Raw genomic sequence first — 15,069 nt, forward strand, 5'->3', positions numbered from 1 at the left:
ATGAGCCCAACCCAGACAGAGGGGACAAAATGTGGCGTTAACATTCTGTCTTTATAAAGCAGTAGTATGAACAGAAATAGTTGTCCACTAGGTCTAAGGTCAATAGTTGCAGGCTTCTGGCTTTCCCCTATGCACGTTGCATGCTACATAGATAGTTGTGGACTGAAGGAGTGCCCCAAAGTTGCAGCACAGTTGTGATGAGTCCATTGAATGTCCCTTTCTGAAGATCAGCTTGTACAGCTAAAATCAATGTGTGGAGAATCAGGGAAATGTTAAAAGAAAGGTTGGTCAGAATGCACACAGAATTATAAATGGGAATGTTTGAAAAGGTCAGTTAGGTTTATATGATTAACTACAGGAGGTCAATAGGTTGGCAGCTACCTCTGAGGTCCAGGGATATGATGTTTATACAGTTACCTGCAGGAGGTCAAAAGGCCAGCAGTTACCTTTGCGATCCAGGGACACAATGTTTTTATGGTTAATTGTAGGAGGTCAAACAATTGGCAGTTACCTCTGAGATCTAGGGGTACAATGTTCACCTGTTGCCTACCTATAGTTGGCTCCCTACCAAGAATCATAGTCTATCAGCATGGAAACATATCCATCCCCAAGGAAGTTTACAGTTGTCAGTACATTAGGAGTCAATCTTTTTACATTTGTCGGGGTGGGAGGGCAAAGTTGGGATGTGATAGAAACATTCTATGTTTATTTATTGGCTCATCGTTATAGGGAAATACAAGCTGGCAAAGTTAAGTGTGATTAGTTTGGGGGGAGGTCTGGCTGGAAAGTTTTGAGGGTTAGGCATAGCTCTTCCAGAGTGAGTCAAATAAGAAGCTGGGGAAAAAGACAACGATGAAGTACAGGAAAGCTTGAAGCCAGCCCCGGGAAATGAAAATGAAAAAATGAAAATAAAATTGAAGAAAAAAGAGATTTATTTATTATCATAACGTATTATTTGACATCTATTATAGCTTTCTTTGGATGCGGGTGGCACTGTGGGTTAAACCACAGAGCCTAGGACTTGCCGATCAGAAGGTCGGCGGTTCGAATCCCCGCAACGGGGTGAGTTCCCGTTGCTCAGTCCTTGCTCCTGCCAACCTAGCAGTTCGAAAGCACGTCAAAGTGCAAGTAGATAAATAGGTACCGCTGGTTCGCCAGAAGCGGCTTAGTCATGCTGGCCACATGACTCGGAAGCTGTACACCGGCTCCCTCGGTCAATAAAGCAAGATGAACATCGCAACCCCAGAGTCGGCCACGACGGGACCTAATGGTCAGGGGTCCCTTTACCTTTATAGCTTTCTTTAAACACAAGTTTGATTTGAGAAGGGAAAACTGCAGTTGCCAATTTATGTGCTAGTACATGATGCTCTTTTTAATGGATTCAACAAAAGAATTAAAAATCATCCAGATGGAAAAACTGTTTCCTAGTTCCAGGTTATCTGTTTCAATCTGCTTCTGAACCTAAGTAAATATCCTCCCAGAGAGCTTCTATACATGGTAGCCATGGAGGGCAGAAAGTGGAAATGACAAGTACATTTAGCTTGATAGATATTTAAGCAGCATGCATTGTATGGGATGTCAAGGGATGAGCAGTATCTCTGGTGGGGAGCTGGTGTATGTCCACAGACAGCTTTCCGGGTCATGTGGCCAGCATGACTAAACCACTTCTGGAGCAACGGAACACCGTGACGGAAGCCAGAGCACACAAAAACACTGTGTACCTTCCCACTGCAGCAGTATCTATTTATCTACTCGTACTGGTATGCTTTCAAACTGCTAGGTTGGCAGGAGCAGGGACAAAGCAACAGGAGCTCACACCATCACAGGGATTTAAACCGCCAACCTTCTGATCGGTAAGCCCAAGAGGCTCAGTGGTTTAGACTACAGCGCCACCTAAACCAGGTGAGGGTAGCCAATGGGTCTCAAACCCTCAGTAAATTAAAGACTTGTCTTATCCCCTACATGCAAAACCAGCATCTGGCAGATTGAGAAGACAAACCAATCATGGGTGCAATGGTCAAGAAGGTGATTTCTGCATTTGCTGTAGAGGGAAATGAGGGGCAGATGGGTTTCATCAACCTGCCATGATAGCCCATCTAGGAGAAGGAAAACTCTAATCCACTGTCTTGCAGCTAAACTCATTCATGAGAAAGGCTTCAGAAATATACACTGAAGAACAATCCTTACCCACTGCCTTGTGGGACATCTTTGAGAGAAGAAAAGGCTGAGGGATAACCTACACAAATCTGGAGTGGAGTCCCTAAGGTGGTTGGATGGTGCCTTATAAGCTTCCTTCTGGCAACTCCTGCAGCCAAGCTGGTGCCAAATATATTGCTCTGTTTTCCTTTGGACCACATCAGCAAGGGCAAGAGTGGGGTCTTGTTTGCTGGGCAGCCCAGGACTTCCATACACACTGCCCAGGCTTGCATCCCAGAGAGTGTCAGGTTTCTTTCCAGAGTGCATTAAAATAAGGAGAATCAAGGTAATACCCCTAAAGCATTGTTTTATTCAGAATGTTGAATGAATCTATTAACAGTAACATTCCTGATAGGCATTACACTTAAGAAAACATAGGCAAACTCTATCTTAGTGTTTGGTTGAGAAATGAATATGGATAGAAGAAAATTAAAGACAGAAACAAAAATGTAGGACTTTTTATTATTTAAAGACAAACTAATTTAACTGTTATAAACCAAAATATTCCTATTATCTGTGTGGGAGTTCAACCTACTCATTGGCTGACCTGCTAGGATATCAAGAGAATTTATGATACTCTAGAGGCTAGGAGGATGAATCAGCCCAAGAAATACTGCCCGACGGTGCAGCTTCTGTGAAAGGAGTAAAAGTGGTTAGGGGAAAATTTCACAAACAGCTTTGGAGAAAGAGCAGAGCAAGTCACACCAGATGACTCAAAGAAGTAATCAACCCCACACAGATGGAATACTCCCTGATCTCAGATATGAATCAGACAGAATTTCCAGATATGACAGCAAGAGAGAATTTGAGTATGGAAAAATGCCAAAAGGAAACTTTACTTGGGCACAGATCCATAATAATATTCTGTCCTGGTTCTGATTGAGTTTGAGTTCCCAGAGAAAAAGAGAGGGTGTTCTGCAAACGTCACAGATGGGTAAAAATATATGAACCTGATGGGCCAGAACTGTGGAATAATAACCACAATCTATCCTTCATAACTGCACATAACTCTGTGTTCCAGGAGTGTGATCCTTGTGTTTTGTTTTGTTTTAAAAATAGCATTAATAAATGCATTTCTATTTCACGTTGCAAATTAGATATTTTTAGGCTGCTATCACTGGATGCTACCCATTATTTAAGTAAAAATATACTATTGTTAAAGTGAAAAGGCATTTAATCTTTTGCAGTCTGGTTTCAAATATTCCTTTGAAGCCTTTGGCCACTAACTGGCTAATGCTACTGAATCTTATTCTTAGGATGGGTGTTGTACTATGTGCATGCACACTTTTAAAATGGTTTAAAGTGTTTTCCGTGCTGTTTTAAATATTATTTCTTTTTTTTTAAAAAATGCATTTATTTGTGCTTTTAGTTGTATCTGTTGTAATTTATGCTGTGAACTGCCTTGGGTGCTGTACTGGGAGGAAGGCAGAATATTAAACTAATAAACGGATTACATTTTAAAAATGCATTTATAAATGCAATTTATAAATCAACTTCTGCAAACTGCCATGTGAAGAATTGTATATCTGTAGTTGATTCAGGACACATGGCCAGCCTGACACAAAATCAGGTTTTTCAAATGGACAGTGGACCGATTGCCTTCACTTTTGGAGCTGGTTATAAGGGAGAATAATGAACAGACTTTGCCAAATATAGCCTTTTCTTTGCTGTGGAAGAATCAATAGCCCACATCACCATGCAATTAAAACGTAGTAACTCCAAGCTATGGAAATAATAGTATGTGAGATGATAAATACCCCCCCCAAAAAAATCCAACAAACATGACTTTTGTTCTGCTCCCACCTTTTTATAAGCAATCCAGTCAAACACTCTGTCAATGTCTGTGGCTTGCTGCACTTCCTGTGACACCGGATGTGAACTAGCCAGGCCATCAAGCAGCATTACTTCATGTAAAACATCTGTCAGGAACCTCTGCTTCTCCTGAAATACAACAAAACACACTCGTACATTTGCAATTACATAGAGATTTGCAGTTGCACAGATAAAAATCTGAAACTGTGAAGATAGCAGTTTCACACATTCCTTTATGCATTCTGATATTATGTGGATTTATTAACTGGCAGCTCATCTGGAGAATGAACAGTGAAACAGTTGCTCAAACAGGATCTCCACATTTGCAGCACGGTATCCAAAGCCCTTTGAAGGAAAGGAATATTATGAAATGCAGCGCCATAATAACTGCATACTAGACATTTATCTATTTCTAAGCACAAATAGCAGCAGCCAGCGCAAAACACCACCAACAACAACCCACACCATGGAGAATAAGAGGTGGTGCACTCCTTGCATGCCTATGTGGAAACCCCCGCCCCTCCAGGCAACAGACCAAGAGCAATGAATCTCCGCCCTCTATTTAAACCGAGTGAGCGGACCTGAGTGAAGCCTTCTCACTCTCGGTCCGCTCCTGTGGCCACACCCCCAGCAGCACCGCAGATTGGCTTATTTGAATAGGGGTTTGGCAGGAACCCCCAGCGCTCCGCGGTGCCAGGAAGGTGGGCCAGCTGGCAACCCAGCATGTCACCCAGAAGATCGAAGGTGGCATATGCAGGGCTGCAAATGACGCCCACCTCTGATGGGTGTGCGGTTATTCTCATAAACAGTCATGAGCATGGCTCGCTCAATGCAACACTTTCAGGAACTTCGGAGAATAAAATGCTTCACAGAAAGCATGCTTTCTAGTGTTGTACTTCCTTTTTGGTGTTCATGAGCTGCCTTATCCCCAGTTTTCAAATCATACATATATGAGTTAAACGTACTGACTGGTCTTACTTTGTACGTTGTCATGAAATTACGGTTTCACATTTATCTACACTGCACACATTTTTGCACTGACATCGTCCATACTGATATATCACTTTTCTGGGTGTTTTGCATTTTTGTAAAGATATATAACAGACAGATGAAATAACAATTCATGTAATTCTACATATGGAAATGTTATGGCTATCAGTGAGCTAATTTAAATTATATTGTGAATCAGCTGAAAAGCTGTTCCACTCCTGCTCCATCTGGAAGTCAACTTTTATGTGAAAATGCATTAGAGTACATGGAAGGTATTATTACATATTTAAACTACTGAAAAACTAGATCTAACCATTGAACACACCCAGGGGTTTAGAAACTAGGCACATCAGATTGGACTTGGAATAAACGTGCAACAGCTTGTTACTTGCCTTGACTGCAGAATATTTGAACAAAAATAGGTTATCCTCAAAGAGGATGGAGCTATTAATAGCAATATTAAATCTAAATGCAGAAGGAAGAGAATAGGTGTATTTAGGAATAGATTGTTTAATTTACCTATGTTGAATATATATGTCCTCAAAATCTACCTTGAAAATTATTGAAAGGTTGGTAGAGATGGATTTTGAAGCTGGATTTCCTGGACTTGCCTTGCAACATTAAAATCAAGTATTTTGAAAGCAAGAATACATATTAATGTTGTTTTTCAGTTTCTATTGGCTTATAGGCCCTAAAAAGACTGGTGTGTAAGCCAACCTGGGAGTAAAGATTCTCAGATTTCACTCATGAAGGAAAGCAAAAATCATGAAACTACTCAATTCAGAAGAACCCATTCCATTTCTAGGATGTTGGTGCCTTTTCCACAATGGCCAAGCTTTCATGACATAATTAGCAAAACCTTGGCTTAGCAAGACCACACAAGCATGTGAAGGGAAAGCTAACCTTGGTTTAACTCAGCACTGCAGAGCTGGAAAAGGATCGGCAGCTACTGGTTCCTCTCCAGACCCAGCATGTTCATGCGGTCAAGGTTCAGCTTAGAATGTTATTCAAACCAGGCCAAACCATCCTCTTAATAAGTGAAAAGGGACCACTATTTGATACCTTATGATTTCCCACCAGTGGTCCATTGATCAGGCACTGTATATATTGGAGAGCAGTCTCACAGGTATCAACTGTATCTGAAGAACTGTACCTGAAGAAGTGTGCATGCACACGAAAGCTCATACCAATAACAAACGTAGTTGGTCTCTAAGGTGCTACTGGAAGGAATTTTTTAATTTAGGTATCAACTAAGTTTTACTCAGCATAGACCGCCTGAAATAAATGGACCTAACTTGAGGTCCAAAATGGTCAAAGGCCTGGAAACGATGCCTTATGAGGAACGGCTAAGGGAGCTGGGCATGTTTAGCCTGGAGAAGAGGAGGTTAAGGGGTGATATGATAGCCATGTTCAAATATATAAAAGGATGTCACATAGAGGAGGGAGAAAGGTTGTTTTCTGCTGCTCCAGACAAGCGGACACGGAGCAATGGATCCAAACTACAAGAAAGAAGATTCCACCTAAACATTAGGAAGAACTTCCTAACAGTAAGAGCTGTTCGACAGTGGAATTTGCTGCCAAGGAGTGTGGTGGAGTCTCCTTCTTTGGAGGTCTTTAAGCAGATGCTTGACATCCATATGTCAGGAGTGCTCTGATGGTGTTTCCTGCTTGGCAGGGGGTTGGACTCGATGGCCCTTGTGGTCTCTTCCAACTCTATGATTCTATGATTCTATGATTCTATGATTCTATTCTATGAGATCAGTGTTTGGGCAACTGTAGTTTATTTTTAGACAACTACCAATTTTATCATAGATTTTGGGAAAGCTAATGAGAACATATAAATTCTGCACATCCTTGTCCCTGGAAGTTTTTTTTTGGGGGGGGGAGGACACAGTAATTTACAGTATACGGCCCTATATAACAGAAAACAAAACAGCAGCAGTTAAATAACTGTGGACATAAGATTGGCAGAAAAGTGTGACAATGTTTGTTTATAATTGTTAAACGAAATAAAGGGAAAATATACACGGAAAGATTCCCAACATAAAGTTCATTCAATTACTGTGCCTGATTCACTGGAAATGATCTGTTCCTTCTCCTCGCCTCCCTACCCCAGCTTCAGGGAATTGTATATACCTATCTACCATGATAAAGATAATGTAATTTAGCAGTCACTGTATGAATTTTATAATACTTATTGAGACATAAACAAAAGCTTAAGGTTGTTAGCATGACAATGATGCAATACTTGAACCAGCCACATTAAAAAAAAAAAAGTTTCCCAAACATAATATGAGATAGCAGGACAAAAGAATTTAAGTGTGGGAGAGAAACTGAATTGCATCCAACAAGAGAACAAAAGGAACAGCACAATGTAAGTCATAACTGATAATTAGTGTACATAAGAGATCAAAGGCCTGAATGTTAACAGAACCTCTTTGTTCTGGAATAGGCATTCATATGGTTCACAGATTAAGAGACCTGTGTGAATAACACTTAATAAGGTCATTCCATTCTCTAAATCATATCCCTAGCAAAATGCTTTAGCATTTCTAAAATATGTTTTATTAGGCAGAGGAATAGGAAAGGGTTATATATGCTGTCTGAATTTCTTTCTATATTTTATGCCTATGAAAGCGAAAGTAGAATCTTCTCCACTTTAAATTAAAATTAAAACCCAGGAATTTTCTGCCTGTAATGTTCAGCTCAGAAAACGACTGAAATAGTGGGGACTGCCTATGTCAGGCATGGGCAAACTCGGCCCTCCAGATGTTTTGGGACTACAACTCCCATCATCACTGACCACTGGTCCTGTTGGCTTGGGATGATGGGAGTTGTAGTCCCCAAACATCTGGAGTGCCGAGTTTGCCTATGCCTGACCTATGTGATTCTAAGATTCCTTATTTGCAACAGCAACATTTAGCTTTCTTCCTCCATCCTCATAGCTATTTAAAAACTCATTGATGCTCATAATATTTGAGCTAGTCTTGCTGAAAAATGGGTGTGGTTATTTAATATATTTATATATTATTTTTCTTCTAAAACATAAGGCAGATATTAACATCCCAAGCCATTTTGGTGAAGTGGGCCACTATTAGAACTAAGACTTGCCAGGTTCATCCCAGGACTATGGACACTCTTTAACATTCTGGGCGACTCACAGCAGTTTACTATTATACAAATATTTACAAAATATAGCTCCCTATAATTTTATAGAGCAGAAAAAGCAAAAAGGGAAGAGTGGTGTATATAAACTATAACATCTCAGGTTGAAATGATTTCCATCTCTGTTGTTCATCCAATGTTTTTGTAAGCTGCACCTTCTGCCATCTAAGGCTCACATTCCTTTCCGAAACTTATTCATCCCAATCTAGAACAAGAACAAGTCTTGCGGCATTATGGCACGAGGTTTCATACCATGAAACATCCTGGAAATGGTAACTAATTAACACATAGGAGTGTGATAAATCTATAACCTCGATTCATGCCCACAGGTATTAAAACTTAATTTCCCTAACAAATTCTGATTCATTATGGTTCTCTTTCCTCCCACTGAAATTCTTCTGTTTAAGGATGACCACTTTAAAGTCAAGTACAGAGAGTCCTCCTGAGCTGAAATGTTCTTTTACTTGTTTCTAAATATTGCCATTTCTGGTGCCAGATTTGTGTTCATTGATACTTTTGTGTTAGGACTGGCATCTGGGTTTGTTACAGGGTCTTGACTCTGTGTCTTGGGGGTCTTTTATTTACTATTCCAAGATACACTAAAGAAAACCCATTCTAAAAGTATCTCAAAGATGCTCCAGTGTCCACATGAAGCTGTCCATCACATCACGCCTGAGTTTCCCCATTCATTCCAAAGGAGAGGGCAACACTGTGCGCATGTTGCTTCCATTGCACTGGACCTCTCCCCACACGTTTAAATGTCTTTTTTAATTTCCCCACCCTCCTTTGGCGATTCTATACAGTGGTATCTTGGGTTACATACACTTCAGGTTACAGACGCTTCAGGTTACAGACTCCGCTAACCCAGAAATAGTACCTCGGGTTAAGAACTTTGCTTCAGGATGTGAACAGAAATTGTGCTCCAGCGGTACAACGGCAGTGGGAGGCCCCATTAGCTAAAGTGGTGCTTCAGGTTAAGAACAGTTTCAGGTTAAGAACGGACCTCCGGAACGAATTAAGTTCTTAAACCGAGGTACCACTGTACTATAATCCATGTTGTCAGTCTCCCAGTTTCTCCCTAACACAGACTGGGCAGAGAGGAGGGTCCTTCTAAACAACCCAGCATCCATCATTCTCCGTCATGCCTCACAATCATAAAGAAAATGCGGGCCCTCAAAAATCAAGGAGTAAAAGGGGCAAAACAACAACAAGTGTCTTTTTAGAATAAATATTCATAATTGGGAAGTAATTTCTAGGATTCTTTTCTAAAAAAGAAAAAATTTCACAGCTGCAAAGATAATGGTCTGGTTTGCACAAAATGGTAAGCTGAACTATGGTTTAGTGGATCCATACAAGTATGTAGCCTCCGGAATGGGACCGGCAGCTGCTTTGCTGATCCCTGGTCATTTTAACTGCTACAGCACAGTATGGCTTAGTGCATGGGTAGGCAAACTAAGGCCCGGGGGCTGGATCCAGCCCAATCACCTTCTAAATCTGGCCTGCAGACAGTCTGGGAATCAGCATATTTTTACATGAGTAGAATGTGTCCTTTTATTTAAAATGCATCTCTGGGTTATTTGTGGGGCATAGGAATTCATTCAATTCCCCCCCCCAAAAAAATATATATAGTCTGGCCCCCCACAAGGTCTGAGGGACAGTGGACTGGCCCCCTGCTGAAAACGTTTGCTGACCCCTGTGTTGTCCAAAGCAGGATCCATGTTTAAGCTCTCTCCTTGCTAACCATCAGCCATACCCAATGTTTCTTTGTGAGTTCTCAATAAGACATGGTTTGGCTTACTGGATCATGTGGACAAGGCGACTGACCTTAAGAACTGTAAGCTAGCAACTGTTTTGGCTCTAAGCTTGCTTATATGTTTCTTGTCATATTCAGCTGCAAATGAATTTCGTCTCTGGTTCAACACAGAAAGCTTTCTTTCAAGGACTGCAACAGAAAAATAACACTAGAGGCTTATTTCAGTGCATGATTACTGAAAGATGTCAAATTCCATGTGGTATTAATTAAAAGCTTCGTTTTTAGATTATTTGAAGCCCTTAACCAAGAAGAGAGAGATGAAAGTATTTTTGAAAGGAAAGTGAGAAAATGAAGTCATGTTTCTCTCCATGCTGAGACAGCATGATATGTGTGCTGGTCTAGAAGGATCAAGCAGACTGCAGCTCCAATATAATATGCAAAAATAATAATGAAATAAACCAAGACTGTCGATGTCTTAACTCTACTTCCAGAACTTTTAATACTTCCTTCCTGATCTGTCTTGCGAGTTTCAGAAAGTATCAGAACATTTTACTGAAGAAGATAAATGTTTTAGCAGGCAATTTAAGTCAAAGATATGCACAAGTCTAATCACAGCCGCCTTCTTCTTTATTTTAATCCTGCCCATGGAGGAAATCAGCAATTGAGACCATTCATCAGGATCTTGAGCTGTGCACTTTGAGATACTCTGAGTATTTAGTTTAATGAACTTTAGTTTAATGATTTTCCATTAATATTTATTTTTATGCTTAAACAAGCCTGCTTAAGCACAGGTTTTATAAAAGGAAAATGATATGCAGATATTTCAGTATTAAGCTAGTTTCAGTTTCCAGAAGAAATGACAGAATCATCTAGACCATGGCGTACTATACTGTGATGGATCACTGTGGATCACTTAAGGAAAGATGAAGGATAGTTGCATGACTACTGGAGCTCTGCGCTTAATCTTTGATTAAAAGTTTGGCTTTGCTAGCAACTTTATTGGATGAGTCAAGGCAGAGTATATCAACGATGGCAATCACACTGAATTCTCCTTCCTCCATGAAGTGTTTTCAGAAGGCAGCTGCTCTGTCTCTCTCATATTTGTCTCCCTTTAAGAAAAAATATTATGCTCATAGTTCCTGCAGATATGTGATAGAGGTGTTTGATTAAAACACATATCTCCAGAAACTATGAGCATTACTCTCTCTTTTTTTCTTTTAAAGGAAGACAGATATGGAAAAAGACAGAGTAGCTTTCTCCAACAGGGAAAGAGAAAAATTCAGTGTGACTGCCATCACTGATGTACTCTGCCTTGACTTATCCAATAAAGTTATCAGCAAAGCCAAACTTTTATAAAGTGAATGAAAGGGAGAAGGCCATTCAGCCCTGTGAAATGCTTTCTCAGCGCTGAGTGAGGTAGTGACTGCTAAAGCATTTGACACTTTGTATTTTATGGATGAAAAGGAAAATCACTCACCAGCAATTGCTTTTGTCATAGTCTCTCTCCTGCCCCCCCATCCCCGTTCTACTAATATAGACATTCAAGGACAGAGAGTGTGTCAACTCCACCTACTCAAAAATAGGAACCATTGGAAGCTGTTGACAATTTCTGGATACGCATATAGCTCAATCCATATTCTGTATTATCAAAATTTGGGTTTTTTTAAGAAAAACATGATCGAAAGAATGAGGATACTTCATATATGAGTTCTCAGACTTTAGAACAAAGAGGTCCCATTATCTATTGTTAGAAACCGTGGCTTGAATTTTGAACTACCATGTATCAAAGCAGTTTCCTGAAATGTTACACATATCCCATAAAAACTGATATGTGGGATCATAACAAATAATTTCTTCCTACTCTCCAACAAAGGAGATGCTACTTTAGAAGATCAACCGTCTGTGGTTAAGGAAAATATACACCTACAGCTGCAAGTTCTGGAGGGCAAAGAATTGCAAACGTTGGAATACTGGTTAAACCACAAGAAGAGAAATGTTACCACAGGACTGTGCGCTCTGTTCACACACCACTTCCACACAGCTGAATCATTCGGGTTAATATTGGTAATATTTCTCTTCCATGAAAACATGAACAGAAATCATCTAGCAGTGCCTGAAATATCTCAATCGATATCTGAGGATACCCTTCATCCTTTAAAATAATGATGATGATGATGATGATGGGGATATTTTAAAGGAAATCACAGTAACAGATAGAGAGATCTGGATGCAGTTTTCTACATCCAGAAATATGTTAGAAAATGTTTTGAAAGGAAAGTGATACTGTGAAACAGCAGGCTGCCAAATGGAAATGTATGAAACCTAAAACAAAATTAGCTTCTGTGAGAAAGGAGCTGAAAGGAACTGAAAGTTCAGTTTCAACTGAACTGCTGAAAATAAGAACCAAGGTAGAAGGAAGCATATAAGACCTGAGGGCAGAAGATGAATGACAATACAATAAACCTGAAGACAAAGGTGTGTAAATCAATATAATATTTCACAAATAGGAGGCAATGAGAGATGTTGCTTTTGGGTGGCCAGGTGAAAAGGGGGCCAGGGCTCCTGCATCTTTAATAGTTGTGCAGAAAAGAGAATTTCAACAGAAGTAACTTGTCACACACAAGTTCTGCACAACTGTTACAGGTACAGGATCTCTGGTCACCCTATGAGGATCTGTGACTTCAGCTTTGCTTGTATCTGAAAGATGATAGGCTTCAGAGCTAGGGAACTCTTATCCATTAAGACCTGGAAACTGAGTTGAACAAGTCTTAAAATAGGGAATTCACTTTTTTTTTCAGCCAAAATTTGCTGGGTTACATTGTATTCCTTCATCCTCCTGCGTTTGCATGCTTTGCTTTGCTGTGAAAGGCTGTGGTTGGTTTATTTGTTTATTTTCTGCTATTAAATAAAATATTCTTACTGGACATTGTCTGCCTATGGGTGTGCAAGTGCTGATTGGATTGAAACATTTGCTGAAGGCCTGAAGCATATGTATTGGGAGAGGTTTGGGGGCTTTTCAGCAATCTTTTATCCCAAACGTTTTAAATCTTGAGATTTTATTTCCGCCATTTTATTTTATTGGATCATTTTGATTGTCCTTTTCTGAAATTTTTTTTTTTAACAATATCCTTTTTGAGGTGCAATCTCCAACTTCAGAATTATTCTGTTCACCACAAAGTATCTAACATTTAACGTCACCGTCTTCTTGGGCCATCAGAATACAAATTTCAATTATACCTACTCATAATAATTTTATCTATTAATGTTATATTTATTTCTATTTTCAGTGACAATTTCTTGTTTACTTGTCAAGCATATAATTCTGCCCCATGCCCATTTTAATTAAATACCACATACCGGTATTCTCATTTTCATTAACACACCTTGCTCAACCCATCTGGACACTGAGCAAGTTTTCTCTTTCTCCTGCATTGGCTTGTTAGATTAGAGCTCAAGATGAGGAGAACATAATTTACTTAGCAATGAATATCAAAATCATTTAATAGCCATTTTCAAATCTGCTTACTTTGCAAGACAACTTCTAAGGCAAAATTATTCTGTTTTTGTTAAAGTGATTATGAGCAGAACAAATGACTCTGGTACAGCAAAGATAAAATCCAGAATATGACCAACGTAATCTATGACATTTTACTATGGTAAAATCAACAAGAGCTGCTAGATTCCATTGCATTTATAATTAGAATGACTTTATTGTAATTCAAGATGTGTTTTTGAAAGGAAAATCTTTAAGAATAATAAATATTACAATGAGTGCTTAGGTGAATCAAAAAAAATTTACATTTGAAAAACAGATGTGTCAGCTTTGATAAAGGGTTACTTTGCATTTTTCATAGTGAATTTTTAAACTAAAAAAATTAAAGGATAAATCTGTCAAAAAATAATAAATCACGTTTTAACAAAAATATTAAGCTGTAATACCTGTGCACAAATATTCTTACAAGAACAGTACAAACAATGTTTTCCCAAGGGAAGTACTACAAAAAAAAATCTTATTACCATATGACAAATGTTATATATTAAATAAACTCAAATTAGCTGTGACATAAGCCAAATTTGTTAGTCTTTAAGGTGACACAATATTTTTTTTCAAACACTGCTGCTATTCTGGAAATAGAATCACTTGGCACTCTGAGAACCACAATGCTTTAAGGAGCCCATTTATATTATTATGGGAAGTTAAATGTAATAGTGTTAAGAATCACATAAAATGTTGCTCTGTAATTACCATTTATGCTCTTGAATGCAGAGGCAACAGTTACTTAACTTAGCATCAGGGGCGCCGACTTATAAAAAATATTGGGGGGGCCCATACCAGGGTCCATACTGGCGGCAGGATGGCAGTGGTGCTTTTGCATGCAAGAACCGGCCTGCCCTCCCCAGGCTTCGCGCCGGGAGGCGGCCACCCCCTCCTACCAACGTCACCTTAGCCGAACCCAGAAAAAAAAGCCCCGCTCCGGCGGCGGGAACTCCCGTCCCCTCCATTCTCCCCTCACCCCGGCCCCTTGCCGGCGATGAATACGCCGTTCCTCGGCCCCGCGGCTCCATTCCTTTCTAAAGTCCCGCTGCTGGGGGTCTTCCTCTGACTGACCGACCTGCCCGCCCCTTCTCAGGAGCTCCCGGTCACTTTGGGAGGCGCGCGCCGGAGTCCCCTGCACGGTTTTTGGCAAGGTGCCTAATAATTTTCTTAAATTATTGGGGGCAGAGCCCCCCAAACAAATTTTTGAGGGGGCTCGGGCCCCCTCAGGCCCCATGGAGTCGGCGCCTATGCTTAGCATGGACCCTTAGATGGTGACCCGGAAATTACAACTAATCCAGAATGCGGCAGCTAGACTGGTGACTGAGAGCAGCCGCCAAGACCACATAACACCAGTCCTGAAAGACCTTCATTGACTCTCAGTACGTTTCTGAGCACAATTCAAAGTGTTAGTGCTGACCTTTAAAGCCCTAAACAGTCTTGGTCCGGTATACCTGAAGGAGTGTCTCCACCCCCATCATTCTGCCCGGACACTGAGGTCCAGCACTGAGGGCCTTTTGGCAGTTCCCTCACTGCAAGAAGCCAAGTTACAGGGAACCAGGCAGAGGGCCTTCTTGGTAGTGGCACCCGCCCTGTGGAACACCCTCCCACCAGATGT

General features: G+C 40.3%; 1 protein-coding gene across 2 annotated transcripts in view; it reads right to left on the minus strand.

Annotated features, from left to right (window-relative positions):
- The window catches only part of TRHDE (thyrotropin releasing hormone degrading enzyme), a 210,400-nt gene that overhangs the window by 84,708 nt on the left and 110,623 nt on the right, over positions 1 to 15,069 (minus strand). Inside the window, exon 6 of one of the 2 annotated variants that reach the window (XM_081211936.1) lies at positions 4,000 to 4,137. The exons of the other annotated variant lie outside the window; for it this stretch is intronic. Within the exon in view, the coding sequence (XP_081068062.1) occupies positions 4,000 to 4,137 (138 nt within the window). The remainder of the gene's footprint in view (positions 1 to 3,999; positions 4,138 to 15,069) is intronic. 2 annotated transcript variants of the gene reach the window in all.

Source organism: Podarcis bocagei (assembly GCF_964188305.1).
Source record: "Podarcis bocagei genome assembly, chromosome: 10".
Classification (NCBI taxonomy): Eukaryota; Metazoa; Chordata; class Lepidosauria; order Squamata; family Lacertidae; genus Podarcis; species Podarcis bocagei.